The sequence below is a fragment of the Erinaceus europaeus genome, chromosome 11 (assembly GCF_950295315.1).
Source record: "Erinaceus europaeus chromosome 11, mEriEur2.1, whole genome shotgun sequence".
Lineage (NCBI taxonomy): Eukaryota > Metazoa > Chordata > Mammalia > Eulipotyphla > Erinaceidae > Erinaceus > Erinaceus europaeus.
In genome coordinates this window covers 44,932,883-44,957,414 of record NC_080172.1, presented here as the reverse complement: position 1 = coordinate 44,957,414, position 24,532 = coordinate 44,932,883, and the positions used below count along the sequence as shown (strand labels likewise).

At 43.2% G+C, this 24,532-nt stretch overlaps 1 protein-coding gene across 4 annotated transcripts in view; it reads right to left on the bottom strand.

Moving 5' to 3' along the window:
- Positions 1-274: 274 nt before the first annotated feature.
- Positions 275-24,532, bottom strand: part of H6PD (hexose-6-phosphate dehydrogenase/glucose 1-dehydrogenase) — a 41,496-nt gene continuing 17,238 nt past the window's right edge. For all 4 annotated transcript variants that reach the window (XM_060201419.1, XM_016192954.2, XM_060201420.1 and 1 more), the window contains 2 exons: positions 6,190-6,459; positions 275-5,000 (listed from right to left, as the gene is read on the bottom strand). In XM_060201419.1, the coding sequence (XP_060057402.1) occupies positions 3,637-5,000; positions 6,190-6,459 (1,634 nt within the window). In that variant the 3' untranslated portion in view covers positions 275-3,636. The remainder of the gene's footprint in view (positions 5,001-6,189; positions 6,460-24,532) is intronic.

Here is a 24,532-nt window from a genome sequence, read left to right as displayed (position 1 = left end):
CTACTGATCTGAGGTCATAAGACTACCTTAGGTTCAGTGGCAAAGCCACCAGTTAGTGAGGATCCCCTGCCTATCCAACAAAGTTGCAGAGGATTAAATGACGGGGTGGTGGCATTGCACCCTGCTGAGTGCACATGTTACCATGCTCAAGTACCAGGATTAGAACCCTCGGTCCCATCGGAGGGGGAGATGCTTCACAAGCAGTGAAGCAAATTTGTGGGTGTTTCTCTCACCCTCTAAATACCCCCTTCCCTCTAAATTTATGTCTTATACGATAAAAAAAAAAAAAAAAGAAAAGGAAAATGGTCACTGGGAGCGGTGCATTTGTAATACAGGAACCAAGCCCATGATAACCCTAAAAAAACAATGTATCAAGCCTAGTACTTGTGACTCTTCTGTAAAAAACACATCCTAATCACCCCTTCATGTTCTGGGCTCTCTATCCTCAGGATGGACTGGGTTGTGCCACCCATCACAGAGGCTGAAATAGCTTTTTCCTAGTGACCTGAGTCAGCTCTCAGGATGAAAAGTGAGTGAGACCTACTACCTGCTGGGACCACTGCAGTCAGTCCTCACTGTGTGGGGCCAGCCAGCCCAGTGTACAGCTATAAGAATAGACAGTCTGGGTGGATGCTGGTCCTTGTGAGCTGGATACAAATACTCCCCCTACAGAATGGCTTTCCAGTAAAGCTGGATTTGAGCAGCATTTTCTAAACCATGTTATCAACTCATTTTGGTCTACTACAAGTATAGTAGTTTTCAGAAATACAGAAATAGAAAACCTCATGTTCTATAGGTAAGAATTCCTTTATGAACTGTTTGTTTTTTGTTATGGATCACAGTTCCAAAAGTCTGAAAACCACCAGCCTAGGTGGCCAGGTTCTGGGAACCACTCTTTGCTAACCAGGTGGTGCAAGAGTGATAAGGGCAAGAGGAGGCTTGGTAATGTCTCTCATTGGGCTGCGCCAGTGTGACTATTTTAGATACCTGGATTCTAGAAAGGCAAATGTACATTTTCTGGTTTGTTTTGTCTCCGAACCATATACAATCTCCATAGATTAAGGCACATGTTAGGCAAGGCTATCTGAGAAAAAGGCATTTTGGGATCAGGCTCTCAGCAATTCAGTCTAACTCAGAAGAAGGTATCAGGAGCCGGGTCTCTATGCACCCTGGAATGAGGCATGAAGGTATATGCAGGCCTCTCTCTGGTGCTGCAAATTCAAAGAGGTTTCTAAAGAACAGATGGAGGGTGCCAAGAATTAAGTAGAAACACTAAGAGTACAAGGTAGCAACCTGCTATATAAGGAGGTGTCCACAGTCATAAGGGGAGCCTACAAGGATGGTACAAGGGCACCCCCATGTGGCCAGAGGTGATACCCTACAGTCCTCTCAGGAGCCTGAGCCTACCAGAAGCAAACCAGCTCAATCTTCAGTCCTAGGAAAAGGGGCTCTGCCATGGTTAGCAGTCTTGGTACAGAAAGAGATGTCCTGTCTGGCCCTGGCTGCTGGAAGCACAGGGAAGCAGAATTTAACAAGACTAACACTCTTAGGGAGGGCCTGTCTCAGTACCCACTTCACAGACACATTATCTCAAATGAAAACAACCAGTCTTCTAAATCCACAGCCTTGGAGAATGCATAATTGATTCAATGTAAAGAAATGTGTTTGATATCACTCCTCTCCACTAAGTATAGTCCTCTATTTGAAATTCACTCTCAAGTGCAGAAAAGTTCTCTATATTCCTATCTTGAGAGATTTGGAATAAAAGTCAAGTATTACCTGAGAAGTCTTGATTTCAGAATTTCAGAAGCTACCCCAGGGCATCTGGAACCACCAGGTATTATTGGCCTGTGGTTACTCAAGAGTAGAACACTCAGTAGCTTCACCACTCCAGGCCAAATTTTTCTGACAGAAAGGGAGGGAAAGACCAGTGTGGGGTGGACCTGGGTCATGCACTTGACAAAGCAGGTAAACTATACAGATGAGCTATCTTGCTACCACCTCAACCCAAGGTGGTGTGTGTGTGTGTGTGTGTGTGTGTGTTACAGACAGAAAAGGCAAGAGGCACAGAGAAAGAGAGAGATTAAGAGGCCACAACACCAAAGCTTCCTTCAAGACAGTGGAGGCCAGCCTCAAATCTGCATCATACACATAACAAAGCATTGTGCTATCCAAGTGAGCTATTCTGCCTTTCTCCTGCCTCTCCCCCACACCCCCAAGATACATACACCACAATTTATTCTTTTAAAAAAGTGTCCTGTGTATTTTCCCCAATTCCTTAGCAGTGTGGGGCAGAGGACAAAGGTGGTGTCAGGAAGGGTAGCAGTAGATTAACAGCAGACAGGACATCAGAAGGCTCCAGGCTCCCAGAGATAGTGTGAGAAGAGTGGGCTGCACCCACCCTGTTGGCACAAAGAATCACCAGCCAAGTCCCTGAGGAGCTGGTGGTAGTCAGTGCTCCTATGAACTTCAGTTGCCCCTTGCACCCCATCTCACCCTCTAAGGATATTTGGCCCCAACACGATCATATCAGAGCACTTGGGTTGTTGAGCACCATCTGGTGTTATCATAGCCCTCCATCCAAACGAGCTATCAGAGGCTCCTCTTACTTAGTAAAACGGGGGGGGGGGGGGGCGCCTTGAGAATGGAAACACCACCTGGAAATACCAAGATGTAAAGTACATCTTCTAGGAGGGATTCCTAAACTAGCCTGGCAGTTTACATCTAGCTGCATGGAGACTGGCTTGAGCTGGTAGGGCCCCTACTTCTCACAGGGGGTGGAGGGCAGTGGCAGGAGTCTCTGCTGTGGAAGCCAGGGAACTAGCACCTCCCTCCTGCCATATAAGAGTTTATCTGAGAAGGTAAGCTCTGAACAACAGTCATGTGGCTCTGGAACCAAAGCCACACTCTCACGTTGTTTACACTCACATTGCCTTAGTGCTGCTGTGATCACTGTCATTTGGCAAAGAGAGAGGATAGGAAGATCTCCCCTATAGTCTGGGCAAGGAGGAGAGGCCCAGAGGTGGGAGGCAGGTGGAGGAAGCTTCAATGATACAGTAGGCTGGCTCTACAGAGGCTTAAGGAAGAGATAGATGGCAGAAGCAGGGGCCCCACCAGCTCAAATCTCCAGACACTTTCCAGCAAGTGCTTTACACAGCCCCCATACAGGTGTCCAGGTTTCCTTTTCCCCACCACCTGTGCTTTCTTTTTCCATAGGAGTCAGTTCGTAGATAACCTCCTCTGGTTTTCATTCCCAACTAATCTAGTCCACTGTATACCCTCATCTGAACTTGGAAGCTTTTCCACAGGTCTGATTTTGTGCTGGTTTATGTTAGTATGCAACTGCTGCAGATCCTTTCTCCAGGTGGATATTCTCTTCTGAGGCTTGGATTTGAAGTTTCTCAAGAACAGAGATCCCAGCTCTTCTATACTTCTGTGTCTCCCCGCCATAAGGAGACAAGACCTAGTTATTAAAGGGGTTGGGGAGCAAGCCCAGAAATTTCTGCTCTTTGGGTTTGACTCTGAGGTACTAGATTCACAGAGCCAGGACACATGGGTAGGTGGCAGGACTAAGAAGAGAGAGGAGGGGTTAGGACAGAATGGGGGCAAGTGCAGCACAAAGTGCCACCCTCCCAGTCATCCCAGAAATGCCTCATAGTCTATGTACCAAACCAGCTGACCAGAAGTGGGCAGGACCCCTGAGATGGGCCACTTTTGGGGCTCATGCCCAACACGGCTCACCAGCAGGGTGATCTCACGCTTCATCCTGCCCATAACCAGGACTGCCACCTTCCTGGCACGATTGATAAGGGGCAGGCTAAGGCTCATACGCTGGTATGGCTGGGAGGGGCTCTTGGTCAGCACTACCAGTTGCTCACCATCCAAACCAGTGGGCGATTGGGGAAAGAGGGAAGCTGTGTGCCCATCAGTACCCATGCCCAGTAGTACCAGATCAAAGCTGCTGTTGGCTACCAGAGCCAAGATCTCATTAGCATAGCTCTGGGCTCCCTGGTCCTCCTCAACACAGAGCCTCTGGTGCAAGTGTACAGGCATGGGGTGGATATTGTAATAGGGGACCCTGACATACTGTAGCAGGTGAGTCTGCAGGCTCTGGAAGTTGGATTCAGGGTCCCAGAGTGGCACACAGCGCTCATCCACAAGCCACAGGTGTGTCTGTGCCCAGGGGAAGCTATAGTGTCCTGTGGCCAGCTGCTGGAACAGAGCTATGGGGCTCGAGCCACCTGAGAGAGCCAGGTGGAACTTGCCAAAGTGCTGCACAGCCCTCACAGCTGTGGCCTCCGTGTCCTCAGCCAGCTTGGTGATTAGTTCCTCAGGCCAAGCTGAGACCAGCGGACTTTCTCTGTATTTGGCTTTGTGAACCTGAAAATTACTGGGCAGTGGGGCAGGGCCAGGCCCTGGCACCAGCTGTTCCAGCTGCTGCTGGGAAAAGGCTAGCTGGTTGCCATTGAACTCAAAATCCAACAGGTGCCCATTCACAGCTCCTCCGGGGTAAAGCCGTGGGACCTCCTCGGCCAAGCTGTCCAGCAAAGGTGTCCAGAAAACCCAGGAGGCCAGTAGGTTCTCCGTAGTAATGAAGGAGTCCTTCCGACAGTGAAAGATTTGAGATATGAGGATAGAGTAGGCATCCTGCTCCACCACAGGGCTGTAGGCATAATAGTCAGACAGAGGACAGCCAAAAAGGCGGAGACTAGAATGACCTTCCACTTTCTTCCAACTCTGGGAGGGCATCGAGGGCTGGAACAGGTTCCGGCTGACCAGCACAGCAGGGCTGCCCAGCTCGCCATGGCCAATGTAGAAGATGATTTGTCGGGGAAGGCATGGACTCTTGGCTGTGGCCCAGTGCTCTTCTTTGGGCACACAATATGCCTGGTTCTTGAACAGGATCCTAATGTAGCCTACTCTCTCATCCAGGGCTTTGCCAGACATCAGGAAGAAAGGCACACCTTCCCAGCGTAGGTTGTCCATGTGAATAAGGATGCCTGTGGGAGTAGGGAGCAATGGAAGTGATGCTCTAGCACAGAGAACTGGGGTTCTAGCCCATTTTCTTTCCTCATTGTCACCTTTCTGACAGTCAACCCACTGCCTTTAGATACTGCCCCCCCCAAGAAACACAGACTTTCCATACCCATGCCCTGCCTCTCTCCTTCACAACCTCTCTCCCAAGCAGGGTTACAAAAGCAACCTCAGGTTACCCTAAACACCCACATGTCTTGGGGAATCTCTCAGAGTCATGCTCCCCCAGAAAAGAAATTGAGTTTCCAGCCTGCCATCCTGAAGTTTCACTGAGAGGCGTAAAGCAGGAGAAGAGGGGAACTGGGAGAAAGGAGCTTCTCTACTGTCTGGAAATCACTAGGAGTTGCCTAAGGGTAGTGGTGTACCAAAAAGCCAGTCCTGCAGCAGGACAGGGTGATCAAAACTAAACCCAAATGCCTTATTTCAAGTTCCAGCCTTGGTTTTTCTCCACACTATCTCTGTGACCTCATGAAAGTATCTACAACTTCATGGAGTTTGAGCTACATTTTTTTTAAAGATCTATTAATTTATTTTTAGGGAAGGGAGCTACAGAGAGAGACAAGAGACCAAAGTACTTGCTTATTTCTAACATTCAGCAGTGCTGGGATAAAACCTGTACCCTCACTGCTCTGACATAATGAGAAACTTCCCTGGTCCACGCTTCTTCTCCTTAACAAGAAGAAAGCTCCCTACTTACCTCAGGTTGTGTACAGTATTTGTGTGGATTAGATTACATCATACATATTATGTGCTGGCATACAGTGGGTATTTGTTGCTACTCTTGTGATGGCTGTTTTTATCTAACCCCGGAAATCAGCCCACTCCCCAAAACTAAGTCTTCGAAACCATCCAGAGATCACTCTGGTGGACATGTGCTTGCCTAGCCCGGTGGCTGCACAGTGAGATGCCTCCTTATCTCATACCCATACTGGGGGGTTGAACATAAACTCCATGAGAGCAGAAGCTAGATCTTATTCCAGCTAGATCTTTCTGCACAACAGAATGAGACCATAGGAGAGTCTTTGCCCAGACCTGCTGCTTTATGCCCTTAAGAAGCCAGAAAGGCAGACTGAGGCTGCTAAGGAACCTTATGAGGACCCCTCAAACCCACACCAAAGGGTGCCTGTACTGGGACTACCTGGCTGCAGAGCCCACCTGCAAAGGTTGGTGTCAGGCTGTGGAAGCTATCTGGCTTGTGCAGCTCTCGGCGCACCTGCTGGCTATAATCCTGGTACTGGCCCAAGACTGCATTGCTCTTCTGCAGGTCCCGTAGTGCCTGGAAGGCCTGCAGTTTGTGCTGGAGCACAGCCTCTGAGCTGCTAATGTTGTGTGGCAGCTCCATGGCCACAAGTGTGAGGATCTCTGTCAGATGGTTCTGGAGGACATCTCGGATGACACCATACTCCTCATAGAAGCTGGTACGACCTGTGTGGGTGGGGAAAAAGGTTGAGAGGCTCTTTGTGAAAAGGGGACAACAAACATGTCTGCTTCCCAGAGGTATAGCCAGACCAACCTCCCCCCATTACACTTCTATTCTAGATTTCTCACTGCCAGGTCCAAAGAGCAAACTTATTCTGGATAAAATCTCAGCATGGGAAGAAAGGAGTATCTTTGAGCCACTTCCCTTCAATGAGAACCATTTTTTTAAATATTTACTTGATAGGACAGAGAGAGAGAGGGAGGGAGAGATTGAGAGAGAGAGAGACCTGCAGCCCTGCTTTATCATTCGTAAAGCTCGCCCCACCTCAACAGGTGGTAACCCAGGTCCTTACACATAGTAACATGTGTGTTCAACCAGGTGTGCCACCTCTTGTCTCTTAAGAACTATTGTGTGAGAAGGTTTTGGTTCCAGAAAAGGTCATTTACCCCCTTACAATGATATATAGAGGTCCTACTCTTTTAGCTTCACTAAAAAATACAAGAAAACTGAGGGTCAGAGAAGTCACATAGCTGGTAGAGGTAAAATGCAGCTTGCCCTGGAGCCTGGAATTCTAACAACCAAAACACTTTTTAACGGCTTCCCATTTAAACCACCATAGTGAAGCATTAAATGTGGGGTGCACAATGTGTCCTGGAACCCCACTGACCCTGAACCCTACCCCACTAGGGAAAGGTAGAAATAGGCTGGGGATATGAATTGACCTGTCAATGCCCATGTCCAGTGGAGAAGCAATTATAGAAGCCAAACCTCCAACCTTCTGTGCCCCATAGAGATCCATACTCCCAGAAGGATAAAGAATGGAGGTGGAGGGCTGGACAGTAGCACAGTGGATTAAGCGCACATGGCACGAAGTACAAGGGCTGGCACAAGGATCCCAGTTCGAGCCCCTGGCTCCCCACCTGCAGGGGGTTTGCCTCATATGTGGTGAAGCAGGTCTGCAGGTGTCTATCTTTCTCTCCCCTTCTGTCTTCCCCTCCTCTCTTGATTTCTCTCTGTCCTATTCAAGAACAATGACAGCAATAATAACAACAACAAAGGCAACAAGAGGGAAAAAATGGCCTCCAGGAGCAGTGGATTTGTAGTGCAGGCACTGAGCCCAGTGGTAACCCTGGAGGCAAAAAAAAAAAAATGGGGAAGCTTCTAGTGGAGGGGATGGGATGTGGTACGGTGGTGGTGGGAGTTGTGTGAATTGTGTCTCTCTTATCCCACAATCTTGTCTTTTGGTATCAAATAACTAATAATAAAAAAGAGAAGCTGAAAAATAAGAAAACACAAAGCAAAATTTGGACTGGATTTGATGTATTTCACCAAAGTAAAAGACTCTAGGGTCAGGGGGAGGGTTCAGGTTCTAGAACATGATGGCAGAGGAGGACCTAGAGGGGGTTGAATTGTTATGTGCAAAACTGAGAAATGTTATTACACATGTATAAACTACTGTATTTTACTGTTGACTATAAATCATTAATTCCCCCCAATAAAGAAAAAAATTACATACATAAAAAAAAAAGAAAAATGTGGGGTGCAGTGAGTGGTCCTTGGATGTGCAGTCTGTGGTGGAAGACATAAGCTGAACTGGACTGTGGAAAGGTGAGTTTAGGCCACAGGTCAAGGGCTTCACACCAGGCAGGGGTGACAGAAGCCTGAGGAAGTTGTGGGGCGGTGTCTCCAAACTGAGCCAGATAGATGGTGTCTTATCAAATTTAGCCAGGGTGACTAAGTCTTGCAATTTTTTCTAGAACATCTGGATCATTAAGTATAATCTTATAGTTTTTAAATGTGAACAAGATAATTCAACTTAAAAAAAAAATTCATGTGTTGGGGTCAGGTGGTGGCACACCTGCATAGGTACACACATTGCAGTGCACAAGGATGCAGGTTCAAGCCCCTGGTCCCCACCTGCAGGGGGAAAGTTTCACAAGTGGTAAAGCAGGGCTGCAGGTGTCTCTGTCTCTCTCCCTCTCTATCTTCCCCTCCCCTCTCAATGTCTCTGTCTCTATCCAATAATAAATAAATAAAAATAATTTCATGTGTCTTAAAGAAACCCATGTGTGGGTTGACAGTGCTCTCTAGTCCTTTCCTCTATTCTGACACCATTTCCTCAGACACTATTTTTATCCAACTTCATGTTAGCTATCAAACTCAAGCAAAAACTACCACAGTCATGGGCGCCTAAAATGGACTTCCTAGCTCCCTTCTACCCTAAAATCCCTAATCTCATCTGCTCTATTTCTACCTTTTTGGTTCCTGTTCATTAACCATTTTGACTTACTCTGTATCCTGCCACCTTCCAGATACCAAGTTGCATATGCTATCATGATTTCCACCCTAACTTCTCTGGGCAGACGACCTCACCAATGTGTCCTTGGAACCTTGCCTCTCCAAAGCTCTACCGTACTAGGGAAAGACAGAAACAGCCTGAGGGTATGGATTGACCTGCCAACACCCATGTCCAGTGGAATGCAATTACAGAAGCCAGAACTCCTACCTTCTGCACCCCAAAAACAATTTAGATCTGCACTCCCAGTGGGGGAGACGTGATAGGATGAAGAGGATAAAAGGGCTCTGAACTGCAGATCCATTAGGACCCAGAGAGAGAGGAGGAAAAGGGGAGGGACATTTGTATGTAGTAATAGGATTGTGTGTGGCTTGGAGGGGGAGAGAGAACTGAACCTGGAAGAATAGGGGACCAATTATGTACAAATGTAGACAGCTGTAGTTAATCCATATCTGCAACCTTAAGACAAGCTGCAGTAGCTTACAATGGAGGGGGCTGAGGATTCAGAACTCCGTTGGTGGGTACAGTATGAAATTATAACCCTGTTGACATGTAATTTTGTAAATCAATATTAAATCACTAAAAAAAAAAAAAAAAACCTGGGCCATGTACGTAATAAGGCACATGCCCTACTCAGTGGGCTGTCTGTCCAACCCAATAAAACTTTTTTTTTTGTTATAACTGAAGCTCATTACTCCAATCCACTTTTTTTTTCAGATAGACAGAGAAGGAGAGAGAGAACACAGCACTGAAGCTTCCTTACATATAGTGGGGGCTGGGCTTGAACCTGAGTTGTGCACATGACAAAGCAAGCACACTATCTAAACTGAGCTATTTTGCCAGTCCCCACCAATTTTTTTAATATGCTAAATGGATCATCAAGATAGCTCACCTGGACAATGTGCCTACTTTGCCATGTGTGTGACCCAGGTTTGAGCCTGGGCCCCACCATATAGGAGAAGGCTTCATTATTGTGGTATCTTTCCCTCACAGTTATTCTCTCTTCCCCACCCTACCTACCTCTCATCATTTGTCAGGACTTCACTGGGTCAAGTTTTTCAGACAGAGACAGAGTTGGGGGTTAGCGAGGGACCCATCTCAAGCCTGGGCCATATGCATAGAAAAGCAGGTATACTATCCAAGAGAGCTGTTTTGCTGGACATCTTTTTATATGAAAAAATGGACTCAATGGCAATGACCAAAAAAAAAAAAAAAAGAAGCTAGACACAAAGAGGTGTGAAGCTATACTCTCAATATTTTATAATATTGTAAACCAAAGGTGAGTCAATAAAATTGTTTAAAATTAATAATGTGACAGGAGAGGAAAGTGAAAGTGAAAGTGAAAGAGGAAAGTGCCTGGGAAGGTGAGCTCATTAATAATCTGCAGGATGAACAGAGCAGGGCAGTCATAATGAAAATGATGAGCCAGCATCTACTGCAATGGGAGGAAGAACCCAGGATAAGAGCAAAGGAAGTAACAGGCAACACAAAAACACTACTGCATGGGTGAAGAAAAGCTGTGTGGTGCCTGGCTGCATATGAGAAAGGTTTGGTCTTTCCTGCAGTTTGGTCTTGAGAGCCAGGCTACCCAGGTTCAAGTACCTATGCAGCCATCTCTTAGTCCCCTGACCTGGGTGAGTGGCTCCAGCTCACAGAGAAAAGAGGAAGATTCGTTTCACCACCTCTGATAGGACTAGTAATGAGTTCACACATAGACAGAACTTGGAGCAGTGCCTGGCATGCAGAAAACACTTGCTGATAAATGCAGGCTACTATTTCTGTTACTGCAGGGGCTGCAGGAGAAGAACTGCTAACCAAACAATTCAAAGAATAGTTGACATTTAAAAATAAGGAAATTAGAAGAACTAATTATTGGTTCATGAGAAAAATACCATGATGGCTCTAGTTCTAAATCTGCTAACTCTGAAGTGGTTATCTGACACATATCCAGGGCAACTGGAAGTATGAGACTAGTGCCTGGAAAGGCACTGAACGGAAAAGATGTACTAGACTTCATCAAACTGAAAATGTCATCCACAGTGAAAGTAACATTATTTTATAAACATTGAGAAAGAAACCCAACTGTTACCCCAGTGATGGTAAACTCAACTTCAGAGATGTTCAAATATTAAAGAAAAAAACTGTGTCTTAAGATTAGAGAATTACAGTAAATTTAAGAGTATATACAGGACAGTTAACACATTGAGAAGAGATGAATTTTTGATGTGGCGAACACAACAGAGTCCTTAAGAAGCCCTGTTATTTGCTTACTATTCATTAGTTTAGCAAATCCTTAAGGGGCCCTTTTCCTATTTTTATCCTCTCTCAGTCCTAGGGAGACTGCATTTCATAGGTTTATTAACCACTGTGTAAAAGAGAGGTTCCTTTATGCCTTAATTTCAAGTTTCAGGAGGTGCACCTGTGTCTGGCACAGCCCATAGATTTATGGACTTTGATCTTTTTCTGGTTAGCTTTTTCAGAGTTTACATGCATAATTATAACCATGGTACCTCCCTGAAGAATAGGTCATAGAGCAAAGCACAAAAATGTGAAATTAGTGAGACAGCCCACCTAATGATGCTCAATCCATCAATTTTTTTTCTTAGTTATCACCCACTGGTGTGGACTGACTTTTTCCTCCCTGAAAATGGCCTCCCTTGACTCCTAGTATCATTTTCTTGGTTGAAGCTAAAGATTCAAAAAAAGCCACTGACATGTGAGTAAGGATAGGATAAAAGCACAAGCAGATAGAATCACTTTCTTCTGGAAAGACCTTCACAAATGTGATTTCCTGTCTGCTCATCTCCAAGGCTTGTCCAAGGTCACAGGATCATGGCAGGAGAGACCCAGACATCTGACCTTCATTCATGCTGTCCTTCAAATCTGCACAGGCAGCAACTCTGAGAGGAAGAGAAGGCTCCTCATTCTAGTAGAAAGCAGCTTGAAAGTCATGACACTGGCCACAAAAGGGAGCAGCATCCATTGTGAGTGAAGCTGCAGGAATACCACTAGAGATGGAGGTTTTGTGACTGCAAGTTTTCTGGGAAAACAGTTTGACTATGACACTGGGCTTAAACTATATAGAAGCTCTTAAAAATATATGTGCTTACATAGCTTTTAAAACATCTAAGTCAACTACAGCTTTAGGCAAGACAGATCAAGACCATTTGGCCCTGTCAGTATCTAAAATGTGGAGATGTTCAGACACCACTAAAGGGCATAGAGCAAAGTGCAGTCTAGTATACTACAACAGATGCTAACCATTCGATTAGCATAAAAACAAACCCCCAACTAACCTGGTTTTAACAACAATTAATTATTTCTATTCTAAACTCTTTCTAAGACTAAAAAATACCTCTTGCATTCTCTTTAAGATCCCCATTTCTCCTAGTCCTGTAACCTCTAGGACTATGCCCATACTTCTCAATATTTCTTCTTTCTAATTCCTTACCATCATACCACCTCTGAAGGCCTCAACCAAATTACTACTAGTGATACCATCCCACATTATGCCACTACTGAATTCTTATGATGGACTGCAACCAGAAATACAGAACCTGAGATGTCAACCTCACAACTCTTCAAACCTAGTTGATATCTTTCCTAACACATGGGACTACCTACATCCACTTTAGACAGCATATCATCTAACAAAGTTCCAGATACTGGATATGGGGTAGCATTTACGGTACTAGGTATAGGTGTACATGTAGCCGTAAGTTATAAATAATTATATAACTCAAAGTAATAGTATTCAAGTTCTTGATGATTAAACTAATAGACCTGGAATCCTAGTTGTAGTGCCTAAAGAAAGCACCATAAATTCTCTAATCAATTTGACTTAGACCAAATTAGCTTAGAAATCTAACAGAAAGATCCAAAGAAGACAAATCCCAAAAAACTAATTCTAGTTTGGCTGAACAAATGACACTCAAAACGTCTAAAGTCATCAGACAAAGAGAGGACTACAAAAGTCGGATAAGGACAAGAGACAGGCTCACTTAATAATGGCCCTTTTAGTCAATATCATACCACCTCACCATCTGGGGTACTAGAAAGGAAATTCTTGGATTCCCACACAAATATGATGGGCCTAGGCCTCTAAGGGATCCCTCTCTGCATCACCACTGGTCACTTCTATCAAGAACATAATCACAAGCCCTCTTGTGGGCCCTCAAGACCTTGCCCTCACCACAGAGCAGCTATGATAGGAACTGCTCCGGTTTCCAAAGGGACTCTATCCCTGCTACTTAAGGACGACTAGTCCTGAAATAAGAGCAACCTGCAATGTTCCCAGCTGTGACCATAAACTTTGAGCTCAGACCAGTAGGGACTTAAAGGTTACAAAGGCTCTTGTGCTAAATATAAATATGGACCCTGGATTGGATGGATTGAGGTAAAGTTAATTCTACCCACAGAATATTTTCAAGAATGGGAGCTACTCTCTACCCTAATGCAACTCTCTAGCCCTTTCCTCTACTCTGACACCATTTTCTCAAACAATGTTTCTATCTAACTTCATGTTAGCTATCAAACTCAAGCAAAAACTATCATAGTTCTGGGCCCCTAGGAACATGTCTAATATGGACTTCCTAGCTCCCTTCCACACTAAGATCCTTAATCTCATCTGCTTTGTTCCTATTTTTCCATTTCTATTCATTAACCATTTTGTATCACTTTATGTCCTGCCACCTTCCAGACACCAAGTTGCAGATGCTACCAAGATTTCCACCCTGACTTCTCTGGGCAGACAACCTGACCAATGTGTCCTTGGAACCTCACCTCTCCAGAGCCCTACCCTACTAGGGAAAGACAGAAACAGGCTAGAGTTATAGATCTACCTGGGAATGTTCACATCTAGCAGAAAAGCAATTACAGAAGCCAACTCCTACCTTCTGCACCCCCAAACCAACTTTGATTCATACTCCCAGTGAGGAAAAGGTGATAGGAGAAAGAGGATAAAAGGTCTCTGACCAAAATTAACTGTTGTTGTTTTCTCCATTGCTCAGTGACTGTGTGTCCTATCCATTGTGAGAGGAACTTGTTTCTCTCTACCTCTTCCCTCCACTCTCCTTTCTCCCTCCTCCTAGCAAATTCAAAAATAAGAAATAAAAATAAAACTCTTTCCTTTCACTGCTTTTTTTTTTGTCTTTTGGTTTTTGTCTTCTTTTTTTCCTTCCTCCTTCTTTTGATTTCTGAATTCACCCACATACCAAACTTTGGCAAACAAAAATATGTGTTTGTCTCAACTGATACCTTTTCTAAATTTATGTGGGCAACAGCTCAGATGGGAGAAAGCTCTAAAAAGCTTATAAGCCATATGCTCTCCTGTTTTGTTGTAATGGGCTTACTTCTTCAATAGACAACTGACAATGGCCCTATGTTTACCAGCAAACAATTTAAAGATTTTTGTTCCCTCTGGAACATTACTCATACCACAGGCATTCCCTATAATCCACAGGAACAAGGCATTGTCAAGAGGGCCCATCAAACCCTTAAGGCTCAATTAAATAAAGATAAAGGAGGAATGTACCCCCCCAATATCCAGCTAGCAAAAGCCTTAACTACATTAAATCTCTTTAATATTTACAATAACTCGGACCTACCTCCTATTATTCTTCATTGTCAAACACCATCTACCCTCTCAGCTATTAAGGGCAAATGGAAAGACACACTCGATAAAATTTGGAAAGGGCCTGACCCCCTATTGACCATGGGGAGGGGTTTCGCATGTGTTTTCCCACAGAATTACTCCAAACCTGTCTGGGTTCCTGCCCGCCATGTCCAACAATACCCGCATGATGGCACTGCTATCCCTGAAGAACAAGAAATACTACAAGAGGACAAGATGCAGGGTGCATCCCAGGATCCATAATACGACATGGTAGAATCTGGAAAATCTGGCTCACAGAGCCCTAACTCCTACCCCTTCTCTGGATGTCTTATGTTATGTCTGGCCAGTTGTGTTTTGTGAGTGAGTGTGTTGAATGACCAAAAATTTTTGTATGACCCATCTGCTCATGGTACTCTAAAACTTAATTGACTTTATATAAAAATGCTGGACGCAGCCAAGGTTTCTGGAGATGTCCAGAAACATTCCAAAAAAAATTTTTTTTTCTCTCTTTGAATTTTTTATATATAAGTCTTGGTATATATGTAAAATGCTTAGTCTTAAACTGTGAGTAAAGACGGATCTAAATTTGTTTTTAAAATGATATGTTTTTATAACAAAAGTTTTTCTCCTCCTATGTGTTATAACTAAATGTTTATAGGTATGTTTCGAGTTTAGTAAACACTTACTTAACGGTTAAAAGCATAACCTTGAAGCTACATTATTACCAGACAAGGTAAAATTAATTTGCTAAAAGTAACTATTTAAGGTAAAGTCTAAATATTTAACGTAACAATATATCCCCAAAACTAAAATGCAAAGTCTCTATACAGAGCGCTTTTGGAGGGCCCCCAAAAGTGCCCTGTAAACTATCTTGTGGAAATTAATCCACAACAGACCTGGCATCAATCTGGCACTATAAATGTTAAAACCATTGTCACTAACATGCGTTAACTCTCTAAGTAACCTGAATCTGTTTATAGTCCAAAGTAAAAATAGTTAAAAAATCAAAATATGTATTTTAACTAAAACTGGTCTGAAGATCCTGCTGTAGAGATTGCTACAAGAGGTAACATTAGATGACCTTTAAACAAAATCATAAAGATAATTAAACCAATTATAATCATCGAGGTATCAATTATAGTAAACCTCTAACTTGTTACAAGTTTTATTTTTTTCACAAGTAAGTGATTACAGCTATCAATCCTTCATATGAAGAATCATCTGTTCATATGGTAAGGTATTAAACTATAAAAAGTTCCTCCATATTCAACTTATGTGAATTAACAATATTCACATATTCTCCTACACTTAACTGATGTATATCGTCTTGCCACTACAGGCCTGCCATTGTCAGCCAACAATTTAAAGATATTTCCCTTTATACCATCACCCATGCCACGGACATCTGTTACTACCCCCAAAGACAAATGGCTGTTGAGAATGCCACCAAACACCTAGGCTCAATTAAGTAAATAATAATAATAATAAATAAATAGGGAAGATACATCCCCCAATACTCAGTTGGCTAAGGCACCAAACCTCTTTTACTATAAAAAATTCAAATCTACTTTGGACTGAGACTTCTATCGGACTTGCTTGTATACTCTTTGGACACTTTACACAATTTTAAAGCAGCTTCCTTCCCTTGATGCTGCTGTTTTTTCAAAGACTGACCTGCAGTAGTTCATGGACCTTACAGCCAGTTGCCTTGGGGACTGTACAGCGCTGAACAGCCCCTTCACTTGGGAGGCATGCCCTCCCACCTGCAAGCCCTGTCCCCAGATACAGGAAAACCCCCCTTATTAGATACTGGCCCCAGACACATGAAACACCCTTTGAGACAATGAAATGCCTCCAGAGGCAGGAGACACCCCCAAAGACAGAAAATGCCCCTTTGAGCACCAAGCCTCCCCTTGGCATCACACTGGCTCTTACTGTTCCCCTACTTGTCCCATACTGTTTTGTTATATCATTCAGGTTTATGCCCAAAAGGTTTCTGCTCACCCCTACACTACTATTCCTCTGTCACAGATAGAGTCTTTTACAGACGTTGAACCATCATAATGCAATGACTTCATAGAAAGATAGAGTAAGATGTAGAAATATTGTGAGGAGATGGTTGAGCCTGGCAGAGCTTAACGTATGAGACGAGTCCCTCCAGGTAAGTCTCTCTCTCTAAAGAGGGGTTGAGCACAGGGGGGACACATGAATCTCACAAGGTTGGTGGCCATTTAAGCCTTCCCTCCCCCACAAAAACATTCTACATCTTCCCACCTGAGCACGGCATTCCTTAAAAACATTTAAACCTGCTCCACAGTATAGTTTCCTATACTGTGGCCATTAGATATAAGGAAAGGGGGAGATGCTGGGAAATTGTGCAGATGCAGTCACATCTGCCATGTTCCCCCCTCAGGCTATTGCTGGTTCCCACGAGAGTTGGGACATGCTCGGAGAACCTGTTCTGCCATGTTGTGCCCTCAGGGCACTGTCAATTCCCCACAATAGTTGGAGTGCTTTGGTTACTCCTCCCCCTTCCCATTCTCATGAGAGTTATTATCCTAACCTGGAGTGCTATGGTTACTCCTCCCCCTTCCCATTCTCGTGAGAGCTATTCCCATAAAGGCCCTCCTTCTTCCGCCCCTCTCTCTCTTTCCCGCCTTTCACTTCGGTGATTAGACACAGGGAAGGTTGCTGTGCGAGGCGGCCCTTTTTGCTACCTCCACATGGCCCAAACTGCTGTTCTCTCACCCAACTCTGAGGTGCCAGTGCAAATAAAGGATTGAGTTCCCTTTCTGCTCCAAACCTCCTTTTTCTGCGTTCCGCTACCGCTAGTGACACTACTCATTTGTGAATTACTTTAGGGAAGAAATCTGACTCACAGTGAACTCTGTGTGTGTGTGTCTCTCTTATCTACTTCCCTTTCTCCTCTTGCTATCCCTAGAATTTACAATGGATAGTAGATTTGCAAAATTGTCTATTCTTGCTTTTCCTTTTTTCCTGTCTCCTTCTTTTTCCTTTGGATTTGGTTGCTATTTTTTCTTGGACTCGAGCTGTTGTTTGGCTAACTGGTACTGATTGAACTGTATCAATCCTTGCTTGAGTTACTATTGTGGTAACTTCTGAGGTTGGGTAACTACATTTTTCATAAAAGTATTTAATATAGCGTGACTTGTAATCAAAACACAACAACTGAAGAATGACAGAACAGAAAAATAAAAAACACATCAACAGCTGAACAGTGCTCTGGTAAAAAACAAAAATAAACAAACAAAAACACATCAATAAAAAGAAAATGGCTAAATCAAGAGCAAATAAAACTGCTAACACAATAAATCAAGACAGGAGCCCAAAAGAAATTCCAAATAATTCAGAAGTAACCATAGATAAGAAAAGTATGTGAGCAATAATAAACCTAATAATCACAGAAATGAAGACAACTATGGAGGAAAGGGGTATCAGAATTAGGGAAATACAGATGAGGCCCTCAAGGAAACCACAACCTAGCTCAAGGTAATTAGAGAACTGAAAGCTGAAATAGCTGAACTAAAAGGTGAATTAGCAGAACAAGCTAATACTATAACTGAACTGAAGAAAGAAACTGAGCCGGCAAAGCAGGCTAACAGAAGCAGAAAACAGAATTAGCCAGACAGAGGATGAGCTAGCAAAAACAAAGGAAGAGGTAAAAGAGCTCAAAAAGAAATTGAGAGACACTGAAAACAACAACAGAGACATACTGGATGATCTCAAAAGAAGTAACATTCGTATAATTGGCCTACCAGAGGAAGAAAGAGAGAAAGGGGAAGTAAATATTCTAGAGGAAATAATAATAAAAAAAAACTTCCCAGACCTAAACAACAGAAAGGACATTAAGATTCAAGAGGCTCAGAGAGTCCCAAACAAAATCAACTCAGACCTGAAGAAACAAAGGCACATCATAGTTACAATGAAAAGAAGCAAGGATAAAGAAAGGATCCTAAAGGCTGCAAGAGAAAAACAAAAAGTCACATACAGGGGAAAAACCCATAAGATTATCAGCAGACTTCTCTACTCAAACTCTAAAAGCCAGAAGAGAATGACAAGATATCTATCGAGCCCTGAATGAAAAAGGGTTTCAACCAAGGATAATATATCCTGCTAGACTTTCATTCAAACTAGATGGAGAGATCAAAACTTTCTCTGACAGACAAAAGTTAAAGGAAGGATGTTTATGTACACTTCATCTGCATTATTCCAGCCTTTAGGTACATAATTGTTCAACAATTTGTTTGACTTTGCATGTTAACTCTCTTTTCAACCACCAGGTTCTAGATGCCAGCATGATGCTGACCAGACTTCCTTGGACATATGACACCGAACCCACCAAAGTGTCCTGGAGCTCTGCTTCCGCAGGAACCCACCCTACTAGGGAAAGAGAGAGGCAGAATGGGAGTATGGAATGACCAGTCAATGCCCTTGTTCATCGGGGAAGCAATTACAGAAGCGAGACCTTCCACCTTCTGCAAACCACAATGACCTAGGGTCCATACTCCCAGAGGGCTAAAGAATGGGAAAGCTATCAGGGAAGGGGATGGGATATGGAGATCTGGTGGTGGGAATTGTGTGGCGTTGTACCCCTCCTATCCTATGATTTTGTCAATGTCTCCTTTTTTAAAAAATTAAATAAATAATAATCAAAAGAATAACAGAAAGAGAAACTCAAAGCAGAATTTGACTGAATTTGGAGTAGGACACTGAAGTAAAAACTCTGGGTTGAGGGTGAAGGTAGATGTTCAGCTTCACAGGGTGGGGGGGAGAGGGGTGATGGGGCACAGTCTTTTGGTGGTGGGAATGGTGTTTATGTACATTCCTACCAATCTGTAGTCATATAAATTACTATTTAATTAATATGAGAGGGGTAAATTGATTGAATGTCTCAAACTTTTTAAAGCACAGACTGAGTCTTTTTAATACATAGGCTGAGTCTTTGATATGTTGACTCTCTTAAAAGCTTACACCAGGGAGAAGGAAGCAACTGGTTGCACAGCTATATGCAACTAATGTCAAAGGGTATAAATTATGGTGATGTTGTGTATGATACAACAAATCCAGACAAAGGGATATTTTAAAGTTAACCCAATTGCCAAATAATGTGATTATAGCAAAAACTATCTATTGTCTCCTTAAGCCCAAATACAACAGAATCATCCCGCTTCCTCTTTAGAGCCTATATTTCCCACAGTCCTGGAACCTCTAGGGTGGGGTCACTTTCCTGCATGCTTCTCTCAATATCAAATGATACTGCATCTGCCGATCCCAAACTAATCAACGCAATGAGTACCACCTCAGCATGCTTCACTTCAGACTGTCCAGAGACGTCAGGCATGGAATGTCAACCCTTCAGCCTCATTACTCAGTTGAGACCTTTCCTTTCACAGTATTTCTCAAATTCCATATCAGGAGGTTCAATTCCTAATAAAATCCCAAAACCTAGATATAAACTAGGTCCCGTGAGATAGAGTATATGTTCATATGTATCCATAAATTAGGGCAAAATATATACCTGCAAGCAAAAATACACAATAGTCTGTAGTGAGTCAGTAAAAAGTTCATAATGAGATAGTGTCCACTTAGACTTAGATACCCTCCTCACTTACTTCCTATTACAGTTCTCATACTCACTCCAAAGGTAACCTCATCAAAGCAAGGACTGTAAAAGCTGAATAAGGGCAAGAGACTGGCATACTTCAATGATGACAATTTAGTCACTATCAGGCCACCCCATCAGCTAGGGCCCTAATTGGGGAGTCTTGAGCTTTCCAAACAGACATGATGGGCCTAGAACTTGAATAAATCCCTCTCTCCATTGTAACCATTCATTCCTATCAGGAACAACACAATAGACCCCTTTGTGTGCCCCCATTGGACCTTGTCCTCAGCTTGGATCAACAATGGTAGAGAATGTCCCATCCTCCAAAGGGAGGCTGAACAATATACTCTATGCTACACCTGAGGAAGATGGGTCCTGATACTGGGGCATCTTGGAACATTCCTACCTATGACCACAGAATGTGAACTCAGATCTAGAGGGATGCAGAGTCACATAGGCTCCTAAGCTGAATATGGGCCCCAGATCACATCAAATCGATGGGGTTTATAATCAACAATATTTATACACCATTCCCATAATTGGGAGCTACTCTCTTCCCTGATCCAGCTTTCAGGTCCTTCTGTCAGCCATGAAACCACCTTCCCAGTCAATAATTAGGATCCACCAACATATCCAATTTCAGGTTCAGGGAAAAAAAAAAAAACTAGGATAGCCACAGGCCCTTTGGAATATAACTAAAATATGCCTACTTGCTATCTACAAAATGGAGGACCCCCGCCCCAACTCTTCATATGCACTATTCTAGCCTTTAGTTCCATGACTGGTCAACAATTTGTTTGGCTTTGTATGTTAACTCTTTTTTCAACCACCAGGTTCCATGCTAGCATGATGCCAACCAGACTTCCCTGGACAGACAACCCCACCAATGTGTCCTGGAGCTCAGCATCCCCAAAGCCCTTTCCCACTAGGGAAAGAGAAAGAGAGGCTGGGAGTATGGATCGACCTGTCAACACCCATGTTGAGCAGGGAAGCAATTACAGAAGCCAGACCTTCTGCATTCTGCATCCCACAACGACCTTGGGTCCATACTCCCAGAGGGTTAAAGAATAGGAATGTTATCAGAGGAGGGGATGGGATACAGAGTTCTGGTGATGGGAATTGTGTGAAGTTGTACCCCTCTTATCCTATGGTTTAGTTAATGTTTCCTTTTATAAATAGTAAATTAAATAAAATAAGAAAAAATGAAAGTAATGAGCATTTAGGGGAAATTAATTCAGTCTATACTTAAATATATAATTAATTAATTATAGGTAACTTTAATATCAGTATGAGTGGTAAGTTTATAAATAAACTTGCCTGAAAGTGGATAGACAGAAAAAAAATACTAAAAAAAAAAAAATGCCAGCAAAGGTCGGGTGGTGGCTCACCTGGTTGAGAGCATGTATTACAAGCATGCACAAGGACCCAGGTTCAAGCCCCCGGACCCCACCTGCAGGGGAAAGCTTTGCGAGTGGTGAAGCAGGGCTGCAGGTGTCTCTCTGTCTCTCTCCCTCTCTATCACCCCCTTCCCTCTTGACTTCTGGCTGTCTCTATCCAATAAATAAAGATGATAAGAAAAAATGATGGGGAAAAAAAGGAAAAAGGTTTGACATGGTGTATTAACAGCTCTGGGGGACGCATTGGATCGACCTTCTCGTGGTGCATCCCGTGAGTACCCATTTATTGGGGAAACTGACGATCCTTCCTAGCCGACTGAATCCACATGGATCCCAGTCACTTTCAAAGCCAGCAACAAGCAGACATCAGGCTCAACCTGACGCTGTTGACTGGCTACAAAAGAAGGGCAAACGCTAGAAGAAGAAGAACAGCTCTGGCCACCTGCAGGGGAGTCATTTCACAGGCGGTGAAGCAGGTCTGCAGGTGTCTATCTTTCTCTACCCCTCTCTGTCTTCCCCTGCTCCCTCCATTTCTCTCTGTCCTATCCAACAACAACAACTACAGCAACAACAAAAAGACAACAAGGGCAACAAAAGGGAAAATAAATAAATAAAATTTAAAAAAGAAATAAAAAAATAAATTCTATTTCATCAATATGTTGAATGGAAAAATGATATTGTTTCCTCAACCCTGTGAGAATGGCATACATAAAAAAAGAACAGCAGCAACAAATGCTGGAGAGGCTGTGGGGACAAAGGAACTCTTCTGCACTGCTGGTTGGAATGTAAATTGGTCCAACCTTTGTGGAGAGCAGTCTGGAGAACTCTCACAAAACTAGACATGGACCTTCCATATGACCCAGTAATTCCTCTCCTAGGGATAGATACATCCCAAGGAATTCATAACACCCAACCAAAAAGATATGTGTACACCTATGTTCATAGCAGCACAATTCATAATAGCTAAAACCTAGAAGCAACCCAGGTGCCCAACAACAGAATGGCTGAGAAAGCTGTGGTATATATACACAATGGAATACTACTCAGCTATTAAGAATAATGAACCCACCTTCTCTGACCCATCTTGGATGGAGCTAGAAGGGATTATGTTAAGTGAGCTAAGTCAGAAAGACAAAGATGAGTATGGGATGATCCCACTCATAAACAGAAGTTGTGAAAGAACAGAAAGAGAAACTCAAAGCAGGATTTGACCAAATTTGGAGTAGGGCACCAAAGTAAACATTTCTGGGTTGATGGTGACAGGTATCGACCTATCAACACCCATGTTCAGCAGGGAAGCAATTACAGAAGCCAGACCTTCCACCTTCTGTACCCCATAATTACTTTAGGTACATACTCCCAGACAGATAAAGAATAAGGAAGCTATTAGGGGAGGGGATGGGATACAAAGTTCTGGTGATGGGAATTGTGTGTGCCCCCTCTTATCCTATGGTTTTGTCAGTGTTTCCTTTTTATAATTAAAAAAAAGAAAAAGAAAGAATTAGGTAGTAGTTACACAACTTTATAAGCAGATTTAAAATCTGTCTGACAGGCTGTGAGTATGGATCAACCTGCCAATGTCCATGTTCAGCAGAGAAGCAACTACAGAAGCCAGACCTTCCACCTCCTGTACACCGTAATGATACTGGGTCCATACTCCCAGAGGTATAAAGAATAGGGAAGCTATCAAGTGAGGGGAAAGTATATAGAGTTCTGGTATTGGGAATTGTATGGAATTCTACCCCTCTGATTCTACAATCTTGTCAATATTTCCATTTTACAAATAAATAAATAAAATGGTTTTAAAAATTCTGTCTGAAAGGTGGCTCAGTGGCTAAAGCACTGGACTTAAAAGCATTAGGTCTTGAGTGTGATCTCCAGTGTTGCCTGTGCCAGAGTGATGTCCTTTCCTCTCTCATATTAGCAAGTAAATAAAAATGTATAAAGAAATAAACAGATTAAAATGTGAACTGTCCACTTTATAAGGGTAGATTTTATAGATGTGATCTGCATTTTCATTTTTTAATGTAGCTACTAGTGTGCATGATACCACTATTCAGAAGCCCATTTTAGGCTTGTTTCTAGGGGCCCAAGCCAATTTTCTCATTCATCTACTTTAGAGAGAAAGGGAGTAGAGGGTAAAAAGGGAGGAGAGGTACTACAGAACTGCTTCATGGAGTTCCCCAGTATTATCCATAGTGTTTCCATGTGGTGTCAGGATTTGAACACAGTAAAGCATCCTACCCGGTGAACTGTCTCCTAGCTTTTTCAATTTTTAATTTTTAACATTTTTTTAAGTTTTCAAAGTACTATTCAAAAAATAGAAGAGAAAATAATTAGGGACAACCAAAATTTTTAATAACAGTAAACACACAAAATGTGATAGAAACAGAATTGAACAGGTATACCCTGTAAAACGTATACAGTATGTAGATTGCCAATACACAGGAATTTAAATGTGTGAGGGAGATAATATAGGGTGAAGAAAAGGCATAAAACAGTATTACAGACCAATTGTCTTTATGTAACCCAGCATAAGTCACATGGACTTCAGAAAGCCTGAGAACATTGTTGCTTCCTCTCTCTCTGCTAACTTGGAAGAAGAACATTTCCATTTATAAAGCACTGTTGTGTACATTATCTGATTTAATCCTCAAAACAACCCCAAGAGATAGTGGATTTAGTCTTGCTACAGAGAAGTTGAGCTGAATCTGGGCCCAGAAGCCCCTTCCCCATTTTCTCCCTATTGTGGGGGATCCTAAGTTTCTTGGCAAAAGCTTAGATTTATAAACAAAAAACTAAAAGCTGCAATTCCTACTAATGCCCTCTGGGATCACTAAAAATAATAAGGTGGGAGGGCCAAGGAGAGAGCAGCCTGATGGCTGGTTTGCTTTGTGGGCAGGAAGCAGAGATAGCCCTGGATCACCTTGCAGACATCAGCTGAGTAAGCCCTGGGCCCCTCCACACAAGCTGGAGACAGGACATCTGGAGTGCTCACAGGATTCTGCTGTGCATATCCCTCATTGAGGGTCACCAAATGGTCACTCCAATCCTCAGGGCTGAACATGCATCATGTTCCTCTCCACAGGGTCAGAGAAGGACCCTCCTGAGCAGGGACAGTGATTCTCCCCAAGGAGTCCCCCTC